We start from the raw sequence: 26,095 nt of genomic DNA, 5'->3' as shown, positions 1-26,095 counted from the left end.
AGTGCAGAGCATACGCAAATCAAAAACCAGACCTGAACTGAAAATGCGACAGAACAAGAACACCGACAGAGAATAGTACAAGGGTGTGTAAACGACAAGGCACAGCTGCATGAGAGTTCAGAGGGAAAAAGAAATATAAGAAAGAAAAGAGAAAAACAGCCACGGCTGTTTAGCCGCTATTTCCTGTCATCCGCTGCTTTTTTGAACCCGTTCGTCCCGCTTTTGTCTCGGATCCATTGGTTTGATGATGCTCTGTGGTGGGCCATGACTTTTAGCCCCGAAGCTTTCACCTAGATGATGGGTAGGTGGTCGACGAGGAAGAGTATGATGAGGAAGGGTCGGAGAGTGAATGGTCATCGACAGAGCCGTTCGTATTTGTTTTAGGTACTTAGAAGTTGCGTTCCGAGAGGAACTTCAAGATCTCGGGTTTTCGCCAACCCTGTTCGACGAGCGTTAGCAAAGAGCCACGTCCGCGCAAATGGAGCCTACCTTGACGACGATGTGCCCATTGAGACGGTTGATCGTCACATCCGGACTCTTGGGGTCGATGTTCAGGTACCGCGCAAGGTCAGTCCGCAGAGCGTCCAGGTCACCTTCGGTCTTCTGGATCTTGGTCTGTTGCTTGGTACCACCGGCTTTGGTGACGAGGTAAACGGGGAGCTGATTGGAGGCAGTGCGACGAATGAAGTAGGGGAGATTGGTGGTTTGCAGGTTTGCAGCGGCCGGAGAGGGAGCGCCAGCCGACGGGCTGTTCTCTCGAAGGGTCTGGGATTGGCGCTTCAGTTGCACCAGGAACGTGCGACATTGATGCGTCGGGACATAGGAGCGGGGGGTGAGACGCTGGAGGGATCGGGGGGAGTGCTCTGGATGATGACGAGTCAGTACCTGTTTGAATGCGTCTTCTTTCAATGCGCCTTCGTGATAGTATTTTTTTTTTTTCCGAGTCCACAGCGAGGTAGTCGCAGCAGACGGATACCCATGGAACGCGCGGAAACCGGCACGACTTACGGAAATGGAGAGATCTAGGTTGAGAAGATAGCGTAGAAAAAGAACTACATGTCCCTGATAGCGAGGAGGTGGGCTGGGTGGCCGTCTGGAGATAGAGAGGCAGCGCCGTTGCTTGCTTGCGAACGGCCGAGCAGACCGGACGGGACTGCAGGAGGGAGGCCATCGGGAGTCTGGGGAAAAGAAAGCCCAAGAGACCAGAAGGGGTGGAGATATGAGAGAGAACGCCGAAGAGAGAGCGCTCCAAGAGAGAGGAAAGGGAAAAGGGAGGAGGGGAGGCGAGGATGATGGACCTGGACGTTAGAGAGAGCAGCAACTTGCAAAGATGAAGTGATTTCTTTGCTTCGAGCGCGGAGACCTGCCGCTAGTCCCAAAGCGGGCTAGCGCGACCACCAGCCCTCCCGCCCACATTTTCGCCAGCGCAAAAGATGTCGCCGCACACTCGAGACTTCCCAACGGACGAGATCGCATCGCGACACCACTTTTACTCCCCACACCCTCCATTTATCTCTCATACCCCTCCGCTGCCATCTCTCCTGCTCAATTATGGCAGCCAACGTCCCCCCGTCCGCTGAGACTTTACTCAGCGGTGCCGCCGCTCACCCGCCGAAAACCGCTGAAGAGATCGCCAACCAATATGACCTCCTGCCCAAGTTGATCCCCTATCTCGACCGCCATCTGGTTTTCCCGCTGCTCGAATTCAGCTCCGGCCAGGATGATGATAAGGAGGTTGTCCGTGCGAAGTATGAGCTGCTCAAGCATACCAACATGACCGACTATGTCGCCAATTTGTGGAAGGAAATTAACAACTCCGACACCATCCCCGACGAGTTCGTGAAGAAGAGAGAGGAGGTCCTCGCCAAGCTGGAAAACTATCAGGAGGAGAGCTCGAAGATTACCGAGTTGCTGCAGGATGAGGCTGTTGTGGGTAACTTGCGGAGCGACAAGGTTGCCAACTTGAGATTCCTCGAGGAGCAGCACGGCGTCACCCTGGACATGGTCAACAGCCTCTACGACTACGGTCGGTTCCAGTACAGCTGCGGTAGCTACGGCACCGCCGCCGAACTGCTCTATCAGTTCCGTGTTCTGTCCACCGACAACGACAAGGTCGCCTCCGCCACATGGGGTAAACTCGCCTCGGAGATTTTGACCACCAGCTGGGAGGGTGCCATGGAGGAAGTCCAGAAGGTCAAGGAATCGATCGAAACCCGGCTATTCAACAACCCTCTGGGTCAGCTCGAGAACCGCTCCTGGTTGATCCACTGGTCTCTCTTCCCCTTCTTCAACTACGACCCCGCCCGCGACGTCCTGACCGACCTCTTCTTCTCCCCCGCCTACATCAACACCATCCAGACCAACTGCCCCTGGATTCTCCGGTACCTCGCTGCCGCCGTGATTACCAACCGCAACCGTGCCCACAAGAACAGCAGCGCCTATCAGAAGCAGTTGAAGGACCTGATCCGGGTGGTCCGCCAGGAGGGCTACGAGTACTCGGACCCCATCACCGACTTCGTCAAGGCGCTCTACATCGACTTCGACTTTGAGGAGGCCCAGAAGAAGCTGGGTGAGGCTGAGGATGTGCTGCGCAGCGACTTCTTCCTGGTTTCGGCCGCCGACGCCTTTGTTGAAGCTGCCCGCCATCTGATCTCTGAGAGCTACTGCAAGATCCACCAGCGGATTGACATTAAGTATGTTTCCGAAGTTGTATGAGCTTCCAGTGAGCGTGTGAAGCTAACATTGTCCAGGGACCTCTCTACCCGCCTTGGACTGAACCAGGACGAGGGTGAGAAGTGGATTGTGAACCTGATCCGTGACACCCGGGTCGATGCTAAGATTGACTACAAGGAGGGCACGGTCATCATGAACCACCCTCCCCAGTCGGTGTATCAGCAAGTCATTGAGAAGACCAAGGGCGCATTCTTCCGGACGCAAGTCCTGAGGTGAGTTTCTGCATCATCGAACCCATACTCGTGTTGGTCTGGAAGCTAACCATTGACTACCCAGTGCCGCCGTTGCGAAATAAAATAAAAAAAGAAACCCCGTGTTTCAAAAACAGGATTCGTCTTTTACCGTTCTCTCCGTGGTTCTGTTCATCTTAGTATATGCCCGTGAAACCCAACGGTGGGCTTCCTTGAACGATGGGACCAAGCAGAGTGGCATCAGGCTGGCGTTCCGGTGGTCCACTTTTCATGTTCTCTTTGCTCTATCCCCTTCTCCCTATATTCTCTGTCCTTATTCCTTTGTCTTTACGATCTAGTTAGACCCCTCCTAAATTTTGAGTGATGATGGAAGAAGATTCTGCCCTTCAGATGTTCATGTGCCGGGAAGAGCTCACAGAAAAGTATAAGTGTGAAAGGGAGAAGACCGCAGTCAGTACAAGCGTCCTCTGATGGAAGATTATCCTCAGGATACAAGGCTGCATTCTATGTGATTCCATGCTGTTACGAATTGATCTATAGAGATGAGTGGAAATATGACTCTGCGGATTGCTTTCTTGGTATCCGTTCGATAGTAGGCAATGGCGACTGGATCTGTATGTTTTACGACGAACATGTCATCTAGATGAGTATCATCCCAGCTATTATCACAGCATGGTGGTTAAGATCTCCGTATCTAACCATGAAAAACAACGCGAAATAGGTATATCTAGCTTCCAAACAAGCAGAACAGGCAACGCTTGGGCCATGCACAAAGGTCGCTAATGTAATGAAGATGCGGCCTGCCAATCGTACAGGGGAGGCCAAAACCAGAAAGGCCACAACATAACGAAAAGTGTCTATCCAGATCATTACCGATCCCGTCGAGATTCCGTTTCCACTGCCCGTCTGCGCGGCAGGGTGCGCACCGGCACAATCTCATTGATATACGGCTCCGAAGAATCCATGACCGAGTCTCCGGCCATGCGGAGGGATTCCTGCCGTTCATATTCTCGAGACATGACTGCTAGGTCGTTGATTTGTTCCTGGCTCGCGACTGATGTCAGCTCTATTGATCCCGATATGCGTCTTTCAGTGAAGAGGAGTTCAGACCCGTGTCAGAGGGACGCCAACAATGAGATAGCCTTCTCGCCCCTTTTGATATTTGCATCCATGTGTTAGGGATATTGTGCTCAAGCCTTTTGCGTCGGAGGAGTAGGAGTAGGAGAGTTCGTCATGGTGGATATACCTGGTAAGTATAGGGTCTGACGGAGGCGGACGGGCCTAGGAAGTATTGTATCTGTCCGAGAACAATGTGGCGCGAAAGGCCGTATCCTGGGAGCCAGTACTGCTGGACTTGGGACATTTTCTCTCTTTTGCAGGGGAAGGAGTGTGGTGGGTTTCGCTCTCGAAGGTCAACGTCGAAAGCCACTTATGGACGACGGTCTACGCGATAATTCGGACGATTAAATATCCCGCTATAGGACCTCTTTCTTTTTTTGTTTTGGCCCCTCCCTGCGCAAGGGAAGACTAATACCGAGGGATCAAACCGCAAGATCGTCGACCTTTATGTATAATCTGGTGGTAGATCGGCTTCTACAACGCCCGAGAGCAACGGGTCCGGAGCAGAACTGATCAGCAACGTCGAGAACAGTCCGAGACCGGCGCCACGATAAAAAAAGAAAACAAGTCTGAAGCTCACTCGTCTATAGCAATTGATCCTGCTAGGATCAGGACAGGATAGGGAGAGGCCCCTTTTCTTGCCGGACGCCGGAGGGACCGCCTCACTTTTACATCCAACCCCTTTGCTCGAGACAAAGTGAGGCTTGCCCTCCAATGGAAACTAGAGACGCCCGCGAATCGAAAAGAAGGCGGACAATAGTGCCAATAGGCCTGGATGTACTGCGCCCGGAGGGCGTCCTTCTTGTTCTGTTTTGTTTCTTGGCTCATTCTGCGGTGAACATGCAGCCCGGGATGGTCTGCTGCGAGCGATGATGCCGTGGCTCCAGGAGCCGAACCCCCAGGGGACATTAATGCCTGCACTAATCTGCAGCTCTTCTCGGATCCTCTCGGCTGCAGCCACTCTCCTTACGGGGTCAGGGTTGGGTGCATGCAGAGACTAGAACATCCCAGCAACCGAAATTGACAGCTGCATGAAACGAGATCGATACTAATTAAGACTTTTCCACGCGCAGATCTAGGAAAACCACGTTGAACTCAGTTGGAGTCACGGCCAACGCGAGGCCAATCACGACAGTATATTCAGGCTTAGTGGGCGCTTCAGCGCGTTTCTTTTTCGTCATCTTGTCGGTTCGGTGGCTTCTTTTGCCCTTCTCTCTCCACCTGCTCTCCGGACTTCTTCGTGTCGACCCAGTGGGAACGTGGACCAGTCGGCAATAGGGAGCTTAATCGCATATGAGATGCATGACTCGAGGGGTCTGGAGAAGGAAATAGAGAAGGATTAGCTCTCACATGCACATCCAGAGAGATGCTGGCACGTTTCAAGCAGATTCGCTAAGTCCTGGCCAAGCAGTAATACATATTAGCGATTCATTACTACATGGCCGGTGCCAGCGGTCAAGTCTGCGTGCGTTCTCTCCGACATCTCAGCAATTCCTAGCGCCCGGAGCCAAGAGGTGGGCCATGTATTATCTGCTGCAAGCGCATTCGGTTGCTGCACTCACACGGCGGATCTGACCGTGATCGAAGTGGAATTGTATGTCCTCGGACTGTCTCCGAATTGGAGAGGATGAGGCGCCGTCTGCTAGTATAAAGTCTATGATAAACAATCACGGATTAGTACTCCTATCAGTTAGCTATTTGCAATATCCGCCCTAGTTGAGCCACGTATCTTGCAACAGTAGGTGAAAACACCCCTCATCATCCCACACCCACAGGCTATGTGTTTTGCCCCGCTACAACGGGTTGACCCAGGATGGGTGATAGCAGAATCCGAGCCCCAGCATCACATATAGGCTAGGATTATTCCTGGGTGTAACGGTGAGACTGCCATTGTCGTGTGACCGGTGATGTGTGGCGAGTTACAGGGGCAATGCTCCCTCAAATGACAACCCGGAAAGAGGACGCAGCCAATTTGCGCCAAGGAGGTGGAAAATGAATCCTCAGCGTGCAGTTGGCGGTGCAGACGGAGAACGAAGACTGAATGCTTCGTAGGTCAAACGACCGCAAGGCAAGTGGTGTGCAATGCTTTCAGTATTATTGTCTATCTCTTTTCATAACTCGTCCCATGATAACTCTGGCCCAAATTACATTACCAGGCTATTCACTAATATCACAGCTTCAGTTCGGGGGAACATAGGGGTGCACAAGCATATCGCTGAATCTGTGATGGCCGTTAGTAAACCAGTAACTTTCAACGCTTCCACACAGGGTACTGACTTTTCCAATTTCTCCTTTCCTCGCACTTCTTCCACCAGCAGTGGCATTCTCACGACGTTGAAGTCTTCGTACAGCTCCTCGATCTGCTCGAGGTACTTTTTCTGCATCTTTCTCCGGGCGTTGCACTGGTCACACTCGCTTCCATCCTTGGGGAAGAGCAGCTGGTTGACGACAATAGCATGGGTGTCGATGCTGTAGCTCGTCAATTCTTGGATCATACGCTCTGTCTCATACAGCGACAGGAACTCGGCAATGCAGACACACACAAAGGTGGTCAGATCCGCATCCTTGAACTGTGAGTTGACCTCGCTGATGGTTTCCCGAAGAGACTCCATCTTCTGCAACAGCTCATCCAGATTCTGGCCCCCGGGGAGACCTCCACGAGCTCCGAGAATGGAGTTGAGCATGGGACCAAACTGAGATGACAGCTGGGAGAGCTTTGCGAGGGCCTTCTCGAGGACTGTGGGGAACTGAAGGAAACGAAGCGTGTGACCGGTGGGCGCAGTGTCGAAGACAATAACCTCGTATGACAGCGACTTGACTTGCTTCAGGACTTCCGCAAAGGACATCGCTTCGTCAACACCAGGAATCTACCATTGTTAGCCCAAATTCGCCCAGAACTAATATACCGTGGCATACGTACGCTGAATGCCAGGTCCTGCATCATGTTGTTCACTCCCAACCCAGCCATCGGGTCATCCTGCTGCGCATCCCCGCTGGCCAAGAGATCCTGGATGCTACCATTCGGGTCAATCTCCATTGCGCTCAGGTTGGTGAATCCATCCACCAGCCGGGCTTCCTTGCCGAACTTCTGGCCGAAGGCATCACTCAGGTTGTGGGCGGGGTCGGTGGAGATCAGAAGGACCGACTTGCGGACTTTCGCAAGTTGGATCGCGAGAGAACAAGAGGTAGTCGTCTTTCCCACACCACCTTTGCCTCCAACAAAGATCCAGCGGAGAGTCTTTTGGTTGACGATCGACTGGAGCGAAGGCTCCATGAGATCATCGTCGTGCACGACCGCGGTGGAGGACATTCTGCCGTATGCGAGGGAAAATGTAGGAGAGGTAATTGCTTTCGGTGGATTTCAAGCTGAAAGTAGTTGATGTTGGGTCAGTCGCTGGCGCGAGGCAACACAGGCGGAAATTCCACGTACCTCGTTATACCCCGCAAAGTCTGGAAGTGACGGCGGTCGAAGCTTCGCGAAGGATCTCTGATGAGAGCAGGGATATTGGCCCAAAAAGATCACTGGGAAGTATTAAGGACACGTTGACCGAGGCGACAGAAACACGACGACGGGGGAATTACTTGTTGGAGGTACACCAAGTTGACCTCCAGCTGTTGAATAGGCACGTGCTGGGGGCTTTGTTGCCTGAGGCCATCGCGGGCCCCGCCAACCACTTTGGGAATTTTCGGTGGTCGCTACACCTCTTCTCCTTCAACATCTGATCCGCTTCATGAGGAAATGCCAGAGAAAGACAGACACTACTAACCCACAGAAATTGAGACAATCCATGCAATTGCACTCACTGAACAAAACACAGACACCTCCAACCTTGCCAATCCCCCGACTGCCCCACTGAAGGTATACTCCGGAATATACGGCCTCGCTATCGGTGGCCTCCGATGCATGACAAGCGGAGATAGAAAACCCCCCTGGACCTCGCCCTGGCGGGTCCAAATTTTCTAACACTCGTCTCTCTCCAGCTCCTCCTCGACCCTCCTCAATCCTCATCTTTCTCTCTACTTAATGGCCCTTGAATCGACAAACAGCGAGCAATTGGGCAGAATCACCGACCGCCTTGGCCTCTACCAGAACCAACTCCGAGGCTCCGACTCCCACTCTTCCTCCATTCCCACAACCTCCAGCGCAACCGCTCCCGCTGCAACTGCTGCCACCATGTCTCGCGATCCGATCACCTGCCACGTTCTCAACACCCTCTCGGGTACCCCTGCGGCGAACCTCCGCGTGACCCTGACTCTCCTGTCCGGCCCGGACACCGTCCAGAGCCCCCTCACCTACACGGCCACCACCGATGCGGATGGCCGCGTGAAGAACTGGACTCCTCTCGTGGGCCACTCTGCCACCGTTCCAGCGGTGCTGTCGGCTCTCCCGACGCCAGACAGCAAGACGAACTGGTCGGTGCGCTTCGAGGTCGGCCCCTGGTATGAGGCGCAGGGCGTGGAAAGCTTCTGGCCCGAGGTCGAGGTGAAGTTCACCGTCAAGGGCCGTGGCCGTGAGGGCGAGGAAGGATGGAGACACTACCATGTGCCTGTGCTGTTGGGACCCTGGAACTACTCTACCTATCGCGGATCGTAAAGGATGCGCACGGCACCGTGGGTAGTATGAGACGGCGTTCGAAAACAATTGCTATTCAATGTGACTGTAGCCACGAAATTGAGACAATGGATTAATGACACGCAACTATTTGCACGTATCTATAACCTTGATTCCTCTATACCTGCTGTCCGCATACGCTGCATACGCTGCTCCAACCCTCACTCCTTCCACCCATCGCCCACCCCGCGCATCCAATTGACTCCCACCAGCTTCAGACTATGCGTCTTTACCCACTCGGCTGCTTTGAAGGAGCGGCGTTGCGTGAACTCCTCTCCTCCGACATCCTCTTTCGAAAGAGCGAACTGCTCGGGCTCCCGAAACAACAGGTACAAGTACCGATGAGGCTTGGACCTGACAGAAAAGTCAGATACCAACCTACATGATGAAGAGCACCAGCCCCATAAGACACTCACTCGTCCTTAGGCCCCGGGCCAAGGTATTCAGTCAACACCGTAGATGTGGCCGTGACGTCACCGGCATCTGCTGGCCGCAATCCCGACACCACCCAATGCCGCCAGTAGGCAAACTTGGGGTCATCGGGGGTCGGTGCATCCGGGTCGATGAGAAGGAGCGTGTAGCGTCTGGATGCGTCTGGATCGTCGGCCTTTCACCAATACCATTAGAACTAGTGATGTCACAGCACTGTCGTGTGGTGGGTGTACCTCTTTAGAGAAGGAAATGGACGGGGCTGCCTTGCATTCGCTCGCCCGGAAGAAGTTCCCATATGAGACTGTCTTTTCTCCGAACTGGACTGTCAATGCCGTGGAAGGAACCAGGTCAGGAGGAAGGAGAGGCTGCAGATCGGGCGTGAGAAGGCCGGATTGAGACAGCGCTTGCGTTAGGTCTTGAGACATTGCTGCTAGGGACGCAGAAAGAAAGTCGAAATATTTGACAAATATCGATAGAGCAACAGTGTCGAAAGAAATGACTTGACGGACTGATATGCAGCGTCTTATATGACGCCGAGGAACTACCTATACATCCTCCCCTTTTAGTGGTGGAATAATACGAAATGTCTCCTGGGCACTCTACCCCACCATGCCATAGAAAGCTGCATGGATAAGTCCATACTCTGAATTCGAAGAACCAGTAAAAACGATTGCCCAAAACTACTGTTTTATCTATCCGCTGCCGAGATCATCGCCTCAATCGCGGCCCTGTCACCACTCTGCTCAACTAAACTCCGAAACACCCCGTTCTCAATCCCCATCAGAACATCGGGTCGATCGAACTCGACCACCTGCCCACTATCTAGAACGAGAATCCGATCAAAGTCCGCAATCGTCGACAATCGATGGGCGATGACGAGCAATGTACAGCCCTGGATCTCTCGTATTGACCGCTGGATGCGCAGATCCGACTCCATGTCGACGGAGGCCGTCGCTTCGTCCATGATCAAGATCTTAGGCCGAGAGACAAGGGCTCGGGCCAGACAGAGGAGCTGTCGTTGTCCCTGCGAGAAATTCCGGCCTCCTTCTGCAATGGGATCTGACAGAGAAAAGAGATCCTTCGCGCAGCTGCTTTGGGCTGCAGTAGATTGCCCCTCGGTATTATCCTGATTTGCTGGAGCGAGGGAAACCTTCTCCAGTGCATCGCGAAGCTCCTGGTCATCATGGTGGTCGAAAGGATCAAGGACCTCGCGTACTGTGCCAGTGAACACGACCGGGTCCTGCGGAATGATCCCTACCCGCGAGCGGAGGTCGTGCAATCGCATGTGAGACACATCGACACCATCAATGAAGATCGAGCCTGATTGGGCTTCGAGGAAACGGAGCAAAGCTAATGTCAAGGAAGACTTGCCCGCTCCAGTACGTCCGACAATGCCGATACGCTCCCCCGGACGCACTGAAAATGTGAGTCCACTCAGGACCGGAGGCAGATGTGGTGCATAGCTGACGTGGAGGTCTGTGACTTCTATTTCGCCTCTTGTCGGCCAGGATGCTGGAACATCAACCCCCGTTTGGGGCTCTGGCGTCAGCTCCGTATACTCGATGACACGCTCTGCGGCATTGAAGTCGAGTTCGATCCGTGTATATTGCGCGAGGAGCCAAGAGATGTTCCCCGACATGTCTAGTGCAAAGCTGAGAGCAAATCCTGCGAGAGGTGCATCTAGTTTTGAGACGCTGACGAACATGGCTGCTACAGTGGTAACAAACTGAGGGTCGTAAATATTAGAGTCAGCCACGACTAGACACAGAGTATACTTTTATATGGAGAAGACTGATACAACTTACCCCTGCTCCTACCAGACTCAACCACAACTCCCTCCAGCAGTTGAACAGTCGACGATGCCAAAAAGCCTGACAATGCGTGTCAATCAACTTGTATATATGGCGCAGATACTCGTTCTCCTTCTTTGACGCCCGGATCGTTGGCAGACCAGCAAGTAGAGAGCTCACTTGTTCGAAGATGGGCGACCTAGCCGTGCTCTCCAGCCGTTTCGCCTCTCGAGCCCCGGTAACGTAGAATGATGCCACAGCCCACGAAGCCAGGACAGATAGGAGTCCGAAGAACACTATTAGCGGCGAGCTCATAAACGCAGCTATGATGACCACGAGAACCAGGACGCTGCTGTGTAGCAACCACCCGAGATTCATGGCAAGGTCTGAATCAACTACACCGAAGTCTGCGGTGAACCGGTTTAGTATACGCCCAGCTGGGGTGGTGTCCAAGAAGGAAAGAGGCGCCCGAAGGATCGTGTCGGTGAATTGCTCAAAAAACGCTTTGGAAGCCCTGAGTGAGCCTTGAAAAACCAGATAATACCGTATCATCTCCAGGAACCAGGACGACAGCGACAGTCCTACAAAGACGCTCGCGTAGATCAAAAGGCGTCGATCAAGAGCAATACCCGGTTCGGTACTTGGCACGTTGTTCATGTCAGTCTGGAGAACAACGGATGGCTCCGGTGCATTGCCTCCGTATTCCCTGGTCCAAAGAGAAACCCAATATGGCGTCACAAGATTTTCAACCAAAGTAAGAGCGAAAAAGAAGAGGATAAGAGCCCAGTGGAGATAGCCTCCGCAAGCCTGCATGTAAGTTTTCCAGACTTCCATCTTAACAGCGCCGATCTCCCGTTTCTCTTCCTCGTAGTACTTCCCAGCGCCGGGATCTTGGGTGCTTGCCCTCGGCTGATAGCGCTCAAGACTATTAAAGCTCGATGTTGATGCGCGTCGTCTGTAGGCGGAGCGACTCATCTGAGCTGCCCCATTTGTGGCCTTAGAACGGTCAATATGCTCTGGGGAAGTCATTGAATGCTCCACGAGAACTCCGTTCTGAACAAGAGCGTTAGGTGTGCCCGCACCCAACACGCAGCCGTTCTCAAGCATCACGCAGTAAGCTGTTTTGCTCAAGCATAATCGGATATGATGGGTGGCAATAATCCTAGTTCGCCCGTCACATAGTCTTCCAGTCAAAGCATGTTCGTAGAGATGCCGACCAACATGAGAGTCGACTGCGCTGAAAATATCATCGAGGACCAGAATGCTAGCGCGGCTATATAACGCTCTCGCTAATGCCAGGCGCCACTTCTGGCCTCCACTGAGATTGATACCATTGGCCCCAATTTCCGTCATATCTCCGTCGGCAAAGGATTTCAGATCCTCTGCAAGCGCGCATGCATGGAGGACTTCGCCATAACGGCTGGGCTCGAAGGGCAGACCGAACAGGATACTGTCTCGAACAGTCGCATTCTCAATCCAGGGATCTTGAGAAACGTATACCATCATCCCAGGAATGGTCCATCTGTGTCGATCGATAGGTCTCTCTGATGCGGGTATCATGGCTGGTACGGAGATGGCACCACGACGAATATCCACTTCTCCAATGATTGCCTGGAGAAGGAGGGTCTTGCCCGCACCGCTCCTACCAGAGATGACTGTAAGCTCCTCAGCAGGGAAGTCCAGGTTGAGATCTTTCAAATGGAATTGATCCTGTGTATCTTTGGGTTCTTCCGACGGCCAAGTAATGGTGGCATCCGTGAACCGAATTGCGTCTCCAGAGGTTCTTCCATCATGGTGCTCTGGGAGTGATAGAAAACGATCTATCCGCCGAGCACTAACGGACGCATCCAGAAAATCAGAGACCATCTCCGGAAGCATAGATAGTGAACCTTCTATCCCCTCAAAGATAGCAAACCCAGTGAATGCAACCGAGGCGGATATCGTTCCGTTAATGTAGACATAGGTTGAAAAGGAGACAACACTCATGACGACCGGCCCGAAAGACCAAAGAGCAACCAAGAATAGGTCGAAAATGTAGACCATGCGCTGGCGCTCGAGTTCTTCGTGGCGAAATTTCAGGATCTTCCGATACCACTCGTTCTCTAGCGCGCTAAATTTGATCTGCCGGATTCCGTGGATAGCTTCGCTCAATACCGCTGACTTTCGATCCCGATGTTCCATAAGGGCCTCCTCGCTTTTGCTATACTTCTTGTTCACAAAGTAGTAGATTGGACTTAGGAGTGCCGGAACAATGCAGCCAGCAAGGGTGGGCTTCCATCCCATGATGTGCACCATGAATATGACTGCAATGGTAAACTCCAGAATACAGTCAAGCATCAGGTGGCTGTAGCTTGCAAAGTCTGAGATGCTCTCAACATCAACTCCAAGCAGATTCAATATTGAGTGTCTCGTCATTGGGGCTGCATCATCCTCGTCCTCATCTTCGTTCCCCGCTGAAGAGGAGGTACTCTCATTATCACCATCAGCAGGTGCTGCCACAACATCTGACAAGCGTATAATCTTGCTGGTAATGACGGCAAATAGTTGTTCATGAACAGGGAGAGATAGCTTCATGTCTGCTATATAGTCAACAAGAGACGAAAACCACGAGGCCACTACCAAAGAGCAACCAAGACCTGCCGCAGTCAACCACAAGTCGACCTGGTTATTCGCCCCAGTGTCGCGTGCTTCGAACTGCCGCAGTATCTTGAAGAGGAAGAACTGTGGCAAAAAGTGACATCCCGAAGAAAACAGCTGAATGACAAGCTGGAAAGTCAGAGTTGGCCAATAAATGCGAATACATCGTCTCCAGAGCTTCCAAGCTGCATTGACGTTTGAAAAGCGGGCGTATAGGGTTTGCGCGCGGACTTCGTCTCCAACCAAGGGCAGATCATCCATCTCAAGTCTGTTTTTCTTTGCTGCGATGGAAAGCGTCTCTCGTGCCCACATGAAGCTGTATTTGGTAAGAAAGGAGACTGCATCTTGTTTGTCCACGGCTTTGCCGTCACGGTAGACAGTTGGGCCTTTTGGAATAGAAAGATTGAGCAGGATTAGGATGATGCCCGCGGATAGTTGAAGGACTGTCAAAGCTAATTGTGACTTCAAAGGTTCTTCGAATCTGTCGTGTTCAAAGGGAAAGACTTTCCCAGAGACAGTCGTGATGGTGACAAGCAGCGATCCTAGTGCGGTGTAGCAACCCAATTGATACCGGTCCTGGGGTCGACGGCGGGTGACGACGACGATTTCCTGTACCAGTAAAACGGTCTACTCCAATGAGCCAGAGAAATGCACTGTATGGGAGGCCTCTTACCCAAGAGACAAATTGTAGAATTTGTATGGTCGTCCGAGCCCTGACACACGCAAGGAGGGCAGCTAGAGTAGCGACCAGCGTGGTGACAGTGAGAACAATCCTCTGCCATCTTGCTTCCGGTGTCTTTGCACGGATGACTTCTTCCTCAGCATTATCGTTGAGAATTTGGTAGTCCGCAGGCTTTTCAATTCGTCGGTTGCTGGCAAGTTGTCGAATGTGAGGTATCGCCAAAACCGTCGTCAGCGCGACACCCAGTGCAGACGCGGCGAGGGGAAAAGCCGACATGTCTAGCTGCGGGCTAGAAGCGCTCCGTATTTTTCATATTTTATTGAAAAGGGTGGTTCTTCCATCTTATAAGACATTTTATTAATGAATTGTGGTATGTAGGTTGCCTGAGAAGGTCTCCGATTAAGCGGGCACCGTTTTGGGAAAAAGCGCAAAAAATCGACTCACAACAAACTGCAGTCAGCTTAGCTGCAGTAGTGATGCACATCTATGAGTCACTTCAACAATGTGAAATAAGGGTTTCCTCTCCATATGCCAATAGTGCTCGCATCCCCTGATAGACAGTGGAACCCGAAGTACCAAATTGCTTCAGGCAACAGTGTTTTGGTTTCAATGATTCGGACGAATTTGACTTCAGAACACATCTTTCTCAAGGCTCCAGCATATCCTGTTTGCAATAATAATGGGTCAGGCTCTGTATGACTCCGGGAAGAGGCAAAAGAACGACGGGTCCCTTCAATCATCCTAAGCTTAACAAGACTACAGTCCCATAGTCCTTCGGGAAACTGGTGTCGCCATCTGCCGAAACATTGTAAACTGAGACTCTCACCAGATACCTCTGAGATTCATAAAGGCACCCCTGACAGCCTTTGTCTGCAGCGTCTGCAGCTTGAAAGGAGAAACAAAAGCTTGGATGATTCTTCAAGCTGATTCACTTGATTCAATTCCAACTCAGACAGGCAAAGTTCCCATCCACCCAACTATCGATGCTGAATTAAGAGCCTGGCTCCTAGAAAAACTGATCTAATTGATGTAATTAATACTCCTGGGCATCTTGATAGGTATAGTTGCAAGTTTGTGGGGAATACTTTATTCCCCCATCCCCTCAGGATTCAAAGTACTCCAAGAGCCGGTTCTCCCCAACCTTTCATCCATTCTGAGTGTAAAACCTGTTGAGCTGTCGCTCTTTCCTTCGGCCGGAAGGCCAGCATTGACTGGAGCATCTCCTTAAACGCCGCTCTCTCCTTCTCCGTCACGGTTTCCATGCCCGCCTCAGCTCGAGGCTCCTGTATGCAGTATTCAAACCTCTGGTCCCAGGACATGCACACGCCCTCAGGACCCCTAGACGCTTTAACCAAATCTAACTCACCCTCTTCGTTGAACCACTCCAGTCTTTTGCTCCACTTTTGCCACCACTCAGGAGGTAAGATGCCGAGAACTTCGACTTGCTCCGCGGTGACACGGTCTGCAGTTGGCCAAAAAGCCTCAAACAAAGGCCGCTGGCCAAAAATCTCCCAAATAGTACAAGCAAGTGTCTAAATATCCGAGGCAAGGGAGAGCGGCTCGTCAGAGAATCTGGCCTCTGGTGGCTGGAGGAGAGGAAGGGTCTTCGAGGAGAACCTGGCCGTTTTCTGTGGGTTGAAAGATTCACCAAAGTCGCTAATGATGATCTTGTCCTCCCCAATGACAATATCGTCGCTGTGAACCCCAAACCAGCCAGGAATGAATACACGCGCGGGTACGCTATCCGACAATGGCTTGCCATCGAGACGAACAACAGCTTCTGACTCTGGTTCTCCGAATCTCTCGTATAGCTCTGGCGTGGAAAGACCATCGATTGCTTTAGGGAACTGGACTAGGATGTTCCCTAGATGAAGGTCTTCCAGAGTTGTAGTCAGCTAGCCAGGCCAGTTTTGCTCATCTATAAGCATCACATACCGCCGTGTACAATATTCTGACTGTGAAGAAATCCGACTCCACGAATAAGCTGGGCGATGATCGACTGCGCGACCTTGGGGCGAAATAGACCAACAGTCGATGCCTCTCTGGCATCGAGAAGGCTCATACGTGCTGGGGGAGTGACGATACATCTATGATTCCCATTGGGACCAGCAACCCAAAATTCGTCGAGGAGGCATGGAAATATTTCTCTGCCCGGCCTAGGCGGCGATTTTCCAAAAGAATTTATGAGACTAGCCTCAGGCGTGTAGGTGCTGGCATCAGCGGTAATAGCCTTCAGTGCCACATATCTGGCCCTTTGCAGGTCACGGGCTAGCCAGATAGTCGAGTATCCGCCATACCCAAGTTTATCGACTAGGCAATATCGGCGCTCATTCAAGTTATCCCCAATTTGTATAGGATGGAATCCTCCTGGCCGGTATCTGTGGAGGTTTTCGACATCTTCAATAAGCATGTACTGAGACCTGCTGGGTTTTATGGTCGATGTTCGAGATTTGGTTCCATCCGTCTCCCCGCTCATTACATCTGACTTCAGCCGGGTGAAGGTGGACATCGACAAGATATTCCGGGCATAGAGCTGGTTTGACACAAATCTGCATACCTGTTTATGGGGCCGTTGGACATTGATGTAGATGCAAGTACGTGCGAACATCTGCAGAGACAGCATCCAGCACAACGATCGGTCAGCGCCTGCCTGACGGCGTTGAATGGTGGTTGAAGGGGGTGTGACTAACCATCCATGACCAATAACTATACCGGAGCTTTTCATGATCGACTCACCCTGCTTTGCTTCCTATCTCTTTCGTAAAGTAATTGAAAACCTCACGGTCTAGCTCCTACTTTGCTGCAGATTCCTCTATTCTTGAGGTCGACTTCAATGTCTGTGTTCTAGGTACGAAGCTACTCATGAACAATGCACACACCGCGTGCCATGGATACACAAAGACAATTTTTCCTGAGAACTTCTGGAATCGAACCAGTCGGCGGTAAAACAGCATATCCATCCATCCCCCTCTGGGATGCGCCGCAGACCGTATCGACATGCCGTTGGCTCCCAAGTTCCGCACATACGACCGCCAACAACCTACTTATGAAACTAAGAACCCTGTGCCTCTGGGCTCGTTTGGGCCGGCAGTCCGCTTGCCTCTGGGTAGAATTGTTCTTGGAAGATCAGGCGCTAAATGTAGTGACTGCAATGCCGGCTTCTTCGTCCATCATGACAACGAATGGGACTGGCTGGGCGGTTTCCTGACGGTGGCCAAGATCCGCGAGCTCCTGGGATTTGAGGAGGACAAGGGTAGGCTGATTGATCAGTTTGAGATGCCCAACATTCGGGCGGTTCACTTCCTGCTCCATGACCATCTGGACCGCGGATACGATGCATGCAGTACGTATGTCACACTGGGAAAGAATTGTTTGGATTAGTTGGCCTTCTAAGGAAGTTTGTTGACAGAGGTACTGTGTAGTGGCAGTGGTTAGAAGGACGAACTGTCATGATGTGGGTGGGGTGGGGTATGTATGGACTGCTTGGGCACCTCAGGATCAATAATGCTAGCCAGTAGTTCTGTGTCCTGTTCTACTAGTCGAGTCTCCTTGCAGAATACGTTGTAGCCGAGTCTAGTTCATAGATGACATCTCATTCGGTGCATGCAGCATATGATATATAGCTCCACTCAAATAAACTGACTTGGATGATAAGACATATAGGGATGATGGGAAGAAGGAAAAGACACAGATCAATAAATAGTCCCTCATCAATATTAATACCGTGCCACCTTCAGACACAGTAGCTAGATTAATAGATATAAGGCAAGAGACGTTTATACCCACATCCGTACACTATCTAGATACACACGGACCAACGTTGACCCGTCCTGCGGGATATCAACCGCTCACTCGGTATGACTCGAGTTCATACTTTAGCGAACGGGAGCTGAGTCGGTTTGCACCCGGACAAGATTGCAATGTACCTATAACTACTCCGGACCGGTGTTTGCTGCCTACTCTGTACTTGGGCGCATGACAGGCGCGTCGGGCATTTCCTAACTAGGAGATTCGTTATCAGGCGCGGGGAAAGAGTTTGGCGAAGAACAATCCTGCGACGGGAACGGAATTGACTCCTACCAATCGGACCCGGACGACGGACTTGCCACGGTGCGACTTTGAAGCGGCCAGAATCCCGGTGGCAATCGTGCTGGCTGACGGTCCAACGAGAAAGCCCTCACGTGACTGTTACCCACGGGACAAACCAGATGGGGAAGCATTGCGTCATCCTCAGGGGTCCAATCAATGGAGATGTCACTCGACCATCCAACCACTACTCCGAAGTGTACAGGTGTACTTCCCTGGTTTTCTACTCTTCCAATGGACGGCTCTACTCGGCGCACTATTGGTAGACCCTGAGATAAACCTCTTGATTGGAATTACACGCCATCCATCCATCCATCCATCATCCATCCGTCCATCCCACTCTGATGGCACGTTCATGTTAGTCAGATTGATTCGCTTCCAACCGGTACCTTAGAGTGGGGCCCGACGATGGACGGTGCGATGAGTGGCTGGTGGGCGTGGAGCCTCCGGGTAGGTATTGGCGTGTGGCCACCCGGCTGGTCCGACAACCCAGAAAATTCCTGTCATCGTCACCGTGATCTCATCCCTCCGCTCCCCCCTTCTCGACTGCCTTCCACGATCTACTCTGCCCCTCGGGATCCTCTTCTGTCTGTCGATACTTTCTCATTCGGTACAATATTGCCTCTTTTGAGATTCCCGCAATCGCAAGACCATTTTAGTAAACCGCGTTGGCAGTATATCCCTGGATTGAGACTAAACATTCTTGTTCATGTCAACCAAGGAGGGTGTCTGTTTTGAGTTGTCTGTCGCTTCTACCCACATCCAACCATCGCGTCCCCTCCTATTCTGCCCCGGGATTGGTCGAAAAGGATTGCCGGACCCACTGGACTCCAAGTTTCTGCTTCGACGTAAGGGCCAGCCCCGGCATCGTGTGGTATCATTCGTTGCTGGTCTCCATTATTCTTCGGAAGTGAGAGGTTAGTATGTTTTCTTTGATTTTCGCGTGCTTTTTTATTTTTTTTTTATTTATTATTTTTTCCCTCCTTGTTGTTAAGGGAAGCTGAGAAATCAAAAGAAGGACAAGCAGATTCAATATAAATAAAAGAGAAACGTAGAAAAGTAAGAAATGGAAAAAAAAAATTTTTTTCTAAAAAAAAATTATTAAAAAAAGAGTGAAGGAGAAAGATAAAAAATCAATTCTATCAGGTTGCACTCTGGCTGGAACCGGCGGGTTTTTGTACAAAACCCAGGGTCGCATAGGTCGAGGATTGTTGCTTAGCTCACGACACTCGACCGCCTCCCCTCCCTCTCGCTCTCTTCCCCCCCTAAAAACTCCCTGTCGAACCCGACTACGTCACAACTTCTCATCTCCCCCCTTCATCCCATTCTGGCTGGACTCGTGCAGAGAAGCATATCAACAAATCGCCCTACAACTCAATACTCATCGCCCTCGCCCTGCATCTTGAATTGTATTCTTTTGATTTCCTCTATCTCCTCCTTCTCACACGATTCTCGGGGATTTGCCACTCTATCCATTCGCTTTTTTTTTCTCGCGATTTTTTCCCTTGTTCCTCCTACAACCATCTTCAAACCGTCGACCACAACCACCACTTCTGCCATCTAAGATCCCATTTCTTTTCAGACTACTATGTCCGCGGCGGTTGCGTCGACAGTCCCAGCGAATCTCGCAGCTAACCCCGATAACCGTAATTCTTCCCCAATGGACTCGAAGAAAAATCCGTTGGACGCAGAAGGTAAGTTGATCTGTGCTGTTGTGTCATCGTGTCCTGTGCGCGCCACCGTCCCTGGTCCCCCCGAAAAAGATAGGCTTTATTACCCCTTTCTGTGGCATGCGACGGATGGGAATAAGATCAAGAGTTTGGTGCCTTTTTATCTTCAGTTCATGTTCGTCCCATGTTTGGGGTGCGGTCGCACGTCACAATGTTCCCCGGATAAGATGGTCGTCGGGATGACCTCACACCTGGCGTCATCGACGGGCCTCCGCCAAAACCACCCTCATGTTGCCAGGCCACGATCTCAACAATCATTATTCTTATCGCATACCTCCTAGCACCATCGCCTCAAGCGCGCTCTTATCTCACGGACGCTAATCTTTCCTGTCTCATCACAGATTCTCAGGTGTCGTCGGACTCCAAAGACATCAAGGCTGACGTCGATGCGCAAACCTCGCTGGCTCCTCCTTCCCGGTCGGCCATAGCATCATCGGGCGATACCCCCGACTATTTCAACTCTGTCCACAACCCCTTCTCCCTGGAACCCAACCCGTTCGAGCAGTCCTTCGGCGGTGGTGGTGCCGGGGGTGGCTCTTCTGGCGACACTCCGGGAAAATCGATCCTCCCCCCGGTAGCAGCGCTCACTTCCCCTGCTTTGCCGGGTACTTCTTCCGCGGGAGGCGGCTATAACTGGTCCAACTCTCTGCGATCGGGACCTCTCAGCCCTGCGATGCTTGCAGGTCCCACGGGGTCCAGTGATTATTTCGATAGCATCGGAAGAGGCTTTCCGACACCCAACGAGTCATCTCTCCGTACGGGTCTGACGCCAGGTGGCAGTGGCTCTATCTTTCCCGCCCCGAGTCCCAATTCCCAGGCGCTCCTGCAGCAACTGCAAAGCGGGGGTGCGACTCCCTCCACCATTGAATTCCACCGCACCGCCCTGAACGCAGCCAAGAAGAACGGCCTCGGCGGTCCCACGTCCAATCCCACTTCCGATCCTAACCAAGGAAACCCGAACACCACGATGGATATCAAAGGGAACCAGCCGGCCGGCGTCGATCCTTTCGGTCATCACGACGCTGCCGATGCTGCGAACGGGCTCTTCATGCTCGCCAAGGGCGGCCAGCCCAACCCCAACCAGTACCCCGTGCCCACCTCGGTTCCTCCACAGAATATCCAGAACATGGATCAAGCGCGCGCTGCCGACCGGATGAATGGTGGCGGTAGCCGAGAAGGTAGCGGCGATGCCTCTGACGCTCAAAACGAACAAGCGAAGCCCGCTACGAAAGGCAAGTCGAAGAAGGCGGCGGCGACAAAATCCACTGGTGCTGCGAACAACCGGCGCAAGGCCGACGACTCAGCCGCCAAGGGTCCCAACAAGAGAGCAAAGACGAGCAATGGTGCTGGCAGCGTCGAACCTTCGGATGAGGAGTCTGATGAAGAGGACCAGAAGAAGAAGCCCCAGACCGATACAAAGAAGATGACCGATGAAGAAAAGAGAAAGAACTTCTTGGAGAGAAATCGGTACGTTTGCGCAATATTATGCCTTTGCCACTACGAGATCCGATCCACTAACAGCAGTATCAATAGGGTCGCGGCGCTCAAATGTCGACAGCGTAAGAAGCAGTGGCTTGCTAACCTGCAAGCGAAGGTGGAGCTCTTCACGTCCGAGAATGATGCTCTCACTGCAACAGTCACCCAGCTACGCGAGGAGATTGTCAACCTCAAGACACTACTGCTTGCCCACAAAGATTGTCCTGTTTCTCAAGCCCAAGGCCTTGGTCCCATAATGATGAACGGTGGCATGTCGGCTGGGTTTGAGTCTCACCCGTACAACATGCCTGGCAATATGGGAATGCAACCCGGCGCTCCTATCCCTCCCCAGGGACTTCGACGACAGTAAGCCACAATCATGGCCATGGTCTGATTACCCGTTGGAACCTGGTCTGACAACGGCTGTGTTTTTATACTCTGATTGCTTCCCACAACTCGGAGCCAGGCGTTCTCCCGGGGTCTTGATTCATTTCCGCTTCAGCTTTCACGCAAACTTCTGGCATGGGTGGTGTTTAATGAATAATGTATACGATCAAAAGGACAGGTGGTGTGTCATGGGATTTGGTTGAATCACCGGAAGGTGCAAACTAGGCGCAAAAGCTTGTGTGGGCTGGATTTTTTTTTCCCTTTCTTCCCTGTCGTTTGTCTTCATTCGAACTTCAACTGCTCGTCTCTTCAGGCACGGACCTCGAAGGACAGTGAGGGCAATGTGTCCGCGGTTGTTTTTTTCTTTCCTTTCTCCTTTCCGACCTGATCGCTGGTTCTGGAATTTTCAATTCGCCTGTCTAATATTTGAGGGACACTGGCTGCTTTTTCCACACTTCACATTCGACCGCACTCTCTAGTTGTGATAAACGTTAATGGGTGGCGTCCTGGTGGTTCTTTGTTTTGTTCAATCCTTGCTCAGGGTCTGTCTTTTTTAGATGCGTCTAATCTCACGGGACTCAGACCAGTTCCTTTCATTTCATCCAGAGTAGACTTGTAACAATTAACTGATCCTTGATCATCGTGAATCTGGATTCATCGCTATATCCAGCGAGATGATTCATACTCCTCTTTGAACAACTAGTCCTAACTCAGACTGGCGCTGGTCGCAACGCGGCGGAGGCTTGGCAGACACAGGCTGGTTCAAACAGCGCAAACAACAACATCGTGCACTCTCGTGCCCAACGCCAGCTATCTATCCCGCCTCCAATGGATTGGGGCGCAATTGACGCCTTGCACTGAAGACTCGTCTCCGTGGATTGGAATATCAGGGTGCAATGACCCTGTCAATCACACCTCCAGCGAACTCGAACTGCCGTGCCGTGATCACGGCAACTTTCGCGTCTGCTACCCTCGACCCGGATACGCGATAAAGGAACATACAAAAGTGAAACGGCGCGTCCACGAGACCCATATGCGAGCAGGAACACTACGGATGGAAGAATGGTCATCACACAAAACTACTCGGAAAGAAATATGTCCGCTCGGCCCTCTGCCCGACCGCGTCGCATTGATGATGCCCTCTCCCAGCTTGTCGATTCCCTCACTCCCCCGCTCTCTCTATCTGCCCTAGGAGACGACTACCCTGATGACACGGAAGACGCACTCACCGCCGCCGAAGAACAACGCCATCAGCGACTGCTCGAGCGCGCGTGGCGCACCCTCGATCTCCACACGCATTCGAATGACCCAACCTCGCCCAGCGGCCCCGCCGCCTACGGGATCACGCGCCGGGGGAGTCTGGCCGGTGGAGAGAATATCAACAACGCGTCAGATCTGATCAAACGGAAATTACTCAAAGAGAATGCCAGTCCCGACAAGGCCGTCCGGTTCTCGAACCTCTACTCGCGTCTGTTGACCCAGCCCGTGTTGTCGCAGAAATGGGCCATCCTGTACTTGCTCTATCGGCTATCTACACCAGAAGACCACGACGGAAATATGGATTATGACGACGGACGGAGTCGGAGTCCACCAGTCGAGCCGGCAAACCTGCAGAATATGCTACGGAAGGGTCCCACGCGGCAAGGGAGGCCGTTGGAGAACGATGATGATGACGGTCCTGCGATTAGTTCATCTGCGTCGCAGATCCCGGCGCGTCTAGAACGGAAGGCTTCAATGCGTCGGCAGGAGTTGGAAAGGGAGAAGGACGTGGAGTTTGGGGCCCGTGAAACCAGACCAGCCCGTCTTCCGCCGGACGCCCCTCGTGGTGAGGAACCGGCGCCAACTCCCCAACCACAGTCTGTACAGGACGGCCCGAGATTTCGACCGCCTGAACATACCCTCTTGCGAGATCTTCCTTTCAATCTGCAGGGTTTGTCGTCCTCTAACCTTGAATTCACCTCATCGTCGACTCTGAAATTACCCCCGTCGTTGCCCATTCCTTTGGTATCCATCTTGAATGCTCTTGCCGAGCCGTGTTTACTGTATAGAGGCTTATCCACGTTTGTTGAGAGCTCCAGTGGAGGGCTTCTCAATCAGAGCTTGCGAGCGGCCCTCTCCAATGAGCTGCGGTCTTATCTTGGGCTAGTTGCGACGTTGGAGGGAGAGATCCGCCGGGCATTGACAGCTTCCGGGGACCTCAGTGATCCCAGCAATTCATCTAAGGCTGGCGTCACCTTGAAACGATGTGTGGTATGGACGAGAGATGCGACCATGGCCTTGCGGCTGATGAGCCTGATTGTTGAAGAAGCTCAGAGTAAGTAGTATAGCGGATCCCTCTGGTGTATTTCCTGCTAAGACCGCTTTTAGACAAAAAAGGTGGCCAGTTGATTTCGTTAATTCATGGGTTTTCCACATCCCATGGCGACCCGTTCGTTTGCGCCTTCGCTGAGAAACTTCTTACACACATCACGCGGCCATTTTACGATATGCTTCGACTATGGATCTATGATGGCGAGCTCTCGGACCCGTACAAGGAGTTTTTTGTTGTCGAGCCGGAGTTCAGACCAAGTACCGATCCAAGGCGCATCGCTACTAGCGTTTGGGAGGATAAGTACAAGTTGGATGATGGCATGGTGCCGTCCATCATTACACAAGACTTTGCAAAGAAAGTGTTTCTCATTGGGAAGTCTTTGAACTTCATTCGATACGGCTGCGGAGACTCGGGTTGGGTTGAAGCCTACTCGAAGGAAGCCTCTAAGGAGCTGCGGTATGGCGATACGGCAAGCCTGGAGGACTCGATCGACGAGGCTTACAAGACGACAATGGCTCGTCTGATCTACCTCATGGACGACAAGTTCAAGTTGTTCGACCATCTTCGTGCACTGAAGAAATATCTTCTCCTGGGACAGGGTGATTTTATCGCCTTGCTGATGGAGTCGCTGGCTTCGAACCTCGACCGTCCGGCGAACTCCCAGTACAGACATACGCTCACCGCTCAATTAGAACATGCCATCCGTGCATCGAATGCGCAGTATGACTCCCCTGATGTTCTTCGCCGGTTGGATGCCCGGATGCTGGAGCTTAGCCACGGCGAAATCGGCTGGGATTGCTTTACCCTGGAGTACAAGATAGACGCACCGGTAGACGTGGTCATCACTCCATGGGGGTCGACTCAGTATCTGAAGGTTTTTAACTTCCTCTGGCGAGTCAAGCGCGTCGAGTTCGCTCTGGGCAGCATCTGGCGACGATGCATGACAGGTGCCCGTGGAGTACTAGGAAGCGTCAACGACAAAGTCGGGGCTGACTGGAAACGCGCGCGATGCGTTATTGCCGAGATGATCCACTTCGTCTGCCAATTGCAATACTACATTCTCTTCGAAGTGATCGAAGCAAGCTGGGACCAGCTACAAGCCTCGATCTCCAAGCCAGGGTGTACGCTGGACGATCTGATCGAAGCACACACCAAATACCTCAACTCCATCACGCATAAAGGCCTCCTGGGCTCCACCACATCGAAGCATTCATCGTCCAGCAAACAACCCGAGGAGGGCTTCCTGACGCAGTTGCACCAGATCCTTAAAATTATGCTCGCCTACAAGGACGCCGTCGACGGACTCTACTCATTCTCGGTCGCCGAGTTTACTCGACGACAAGAGCTCAGCGCGAAGATCGAAACGCGCACAGCACAAGGTCGCTGGGGCATCACTGAACGCGATCTCCTCGCCTCTCGACGCGCAGGGTCATCCATGTCCGCGTCCCTGAGCAACACGCCGCAGATTGGCGCCCTTGTTGACGACGTAGATACTCCGTCCTCCGACGCGCGCATTGATCTGTCTGCAGACGACCACATGCTGGAATCCCTCCGTGTGCGCCTCCGGGATCTTTCGGCGGAGTTCCGCTCGCGGCTCAACATCCTGCTTGGAGACCTCGCATACCAGCCTGACGTGGATATGCGCTTCCTTGGCGTGGTCATGAACTTCAATGACGTCTACGAGCCCGTCCGCCGACGGCGAACAGCAGGGTCCAGCTCGAGAGACAAGGAGCGCGCGAGACGGAAAGCCGCCGCGGCAGCATCTGGCGGCAACGCGGAGGCCAGCAGCTCCAAAGAGGCAAGGAAAGAGAAGAAAGAGCCAGCTGAGGCAGCGGGGACAGGCAACGCAGGTGCACATGGATCATAATACCATATTTTCTTACCAGGGCGGTTTTCTTTGCGGGACTTG

General features: G+C 52.4%; 10 protein-coding genes across 10 annotated transcripts; 5 read left to right on the top strand and 5 right to left on the bottom strand.

Moving 5' to 3' along the window:
• Positions 1–388: 388 nt before the first annotated feature.
• On the bottom strand, positions 389–1,171 carry ATEG_04672 (mitochondrial 54S ribosomal protein mL49; the record flags this gene model as incomplete). The annotated part of the gene is made up of 4 exons (XM_001213850.1): positions 389–439; positions 490–885; positions 1,009–1,022; positions 1,057–1,171. The coding sequence occupies 4 exons, from the start codon at positions 1,169–1,171 to the stop codon at positions 389–391; spliced, it is 576 nt and encodes a 191-aa protein (XP_001213850.1).
• A 380-nt stretch (positions 1,172–1,551) lies between these two features.
• ATEG_04671 (eukaryotic translation initiation factor 3 subunit E) lies at positions 1,552–2,949 on the top strand (the record flags this gene model as incomplete). The annotated part of the gene is made up of 2 exons (XM_001213849.1): positions 1,552–2,693; positions 2,751–2,949. The coding sequence occupies 2 exons, from the start codon at positions 1,552–1,554 to the stop codon at positions 2,947–2,949; spliced, it is 1,341 nt and encodes a 446-aa protein (XP_001213849.1).
• A 3,272-nt stretch (positions 2,950–6,221) lies between these two features.
• Positions 6,222–7,353, bottom strand: ATEG_04670 (ArsA family ATPase; the record flags this gene model as incomplete). Its single annotated transcript, XM_001213848.1, has 3 exons — positions 6,222–6,264; positions 6,321–6,910; positions 6,964–7,353. 3 exons carry the CDS (start codon positions 7,351–7,353, stop codon positions 6,222–6,224), a joined length of 1,023 nt encoding a protein of 340 aa, XP_001213848.1.
• Positions 7,354–8,067: 714 nt separating this feature from the next.
• ATEG_04669 (hydroxyisourate hydrolase) lies at positions 8,068–8,637 on the top strand (the record flags this gene model as incomplete). Its single annotated transcript, XM_001213847.1, has 1 exon — positions 8,068–8,637. One exon carries the CDS (start codon positions 8,068–8,070, stop codon positions 8,635–8,637), a length of 570 nt encoding a protein of 189 aa, XP_001213847.1.
• Positions 8,638–8,816: 179 nt separating this feature from the next.
• On the bottom strand, positions 8,817–9,512 carry ATEG_04668 (YbhB/YbcL family Raf kinase inhibitor-like protein; the record flags this gene model as incomplete). The annotated part of the gene is made up of 3 exons (XM_001213846.1): positions 8,817–9,009; positions 9,072–9,262; positions 9,321–9,512. 3 exons carry the CDS (start codon positions 9,510–9,512, stop codon positions 8,817–8,819), a joined length of 576 nt encoding a protein of 191 aa, XP_001213846.1.
• Positions 9,513–9,775: 263 nt separating this feature from the next.
• ATEG_04667 (putative ABC transporter) lies at positions 9,776–14,472 on the bottom strand (the record flags this gene model as incomplete). The annotated part of the gene is made up of 3 exons (XM_001213845.1): positions 9,776–10,813; positions 10,893–14,123; positions 14,188–14,472. 3 exons carry the CDS (start codon positions 14,470–14,472, stop codon positions 9,776–9,778), a joined length of 4,554 nt encoding a protein of 1,517 aa, XP_001213845.1.
• Positions 14,473–15,728: 1,256 nt separating this feature from the next.
• Positions 15,729–16,672, bottom strand: ATEG_04666 (uncharacterized protein; the record flags this gene model as incomplete). Its single annotated transcript, XM_001213844.1, has 2 exons — positions 15,729–16,072; positions 16,132–16,672. The coding sequence occupies 2 exons, from the start codon at positions 16,670–16,672 to the stop codon at positions 15,729–15,731; spliced, it is 885 nt and encodes a 294-aa protein (XP_001213844.1).
• A 521-nt stretch (positions 16,673–17,193) lies between these two features.
• Positions 17,194–17,899, top strand: ATEG_04665 (uncharacterized protein; the record flags this gene model as incomplete). The annotated part of the gene is made up of 3 exons (XM_001213843.1): positions 17,194–17,539; positions 17,619–17,664; positions 17,860–17,899. 3 exons carry the CDS (start codon positions 17,194–17,196, stop codon positions 17,897–17,899), a joined length of 432 nt encoding a protein of 143 aa, XP_001213843.1.
• A 1,971-nt stretch (positions 17,900–19,870) lies between these two features.
• atfA (bZIP transcription factor atfA) lies at positions 19,871–21,858 on the top strand (the record flags this gene model as incomplete). The annotated part of the gene is made up of 2 exons (XM_001213842.1): positions 19,871–19,976; positions 20,354–21,858. The coding sequence occupies 2 exons, from the start codon at positions 19,871–19,873 to the stop codon at positions 21,856–21,858; spliced, it is 1,611 nt and encodes a 536-aa protein (XP_001213842.1).
• Positions 21,859–22,937: 1,079 nt separating this feature from the next.
• On the top strand, positions 22,938–26,053 carry ATEG_04663 (tubulin gamma complex associated family protein; the record flags this gene model as incomplete). The annotated part of the gene is made up of 2 exons (XM_001213841.1): positions 22,938–24,189; positions 24,243–26,053. 2 exons carry the CDS (start codon positions 22,938–22,940, stop codon positions 26,051–26,053), a joined length of 3,063 nt encoding a protein of 1,020 aa, XP_001213841.1.
• Between the last annotated feature and the right edge of the window lie 42 nt (positions 26,054–26,095).

Source organism: Aspergillus terreus, genomic scaffold, assembly GCF_000149615.1.
Source record: "Aspergillus terreus NIH2624 scaffold_6 genomic scaffold, whole genome shotgun sequence".
In the NCBI taxonomy this organism is placed as follows: domain Eukaryota; kingdom Fungi; phylum Ascomycota; class Eurotiomycetes; order Eurotiales; family Aspergillaceae; genus Aspergillus; species Aspergillus terreus.
Note: the sequence above shows the minus strand (reverse complement) of the source record. Positions and strands in the feature narration are given on the sequence as shown.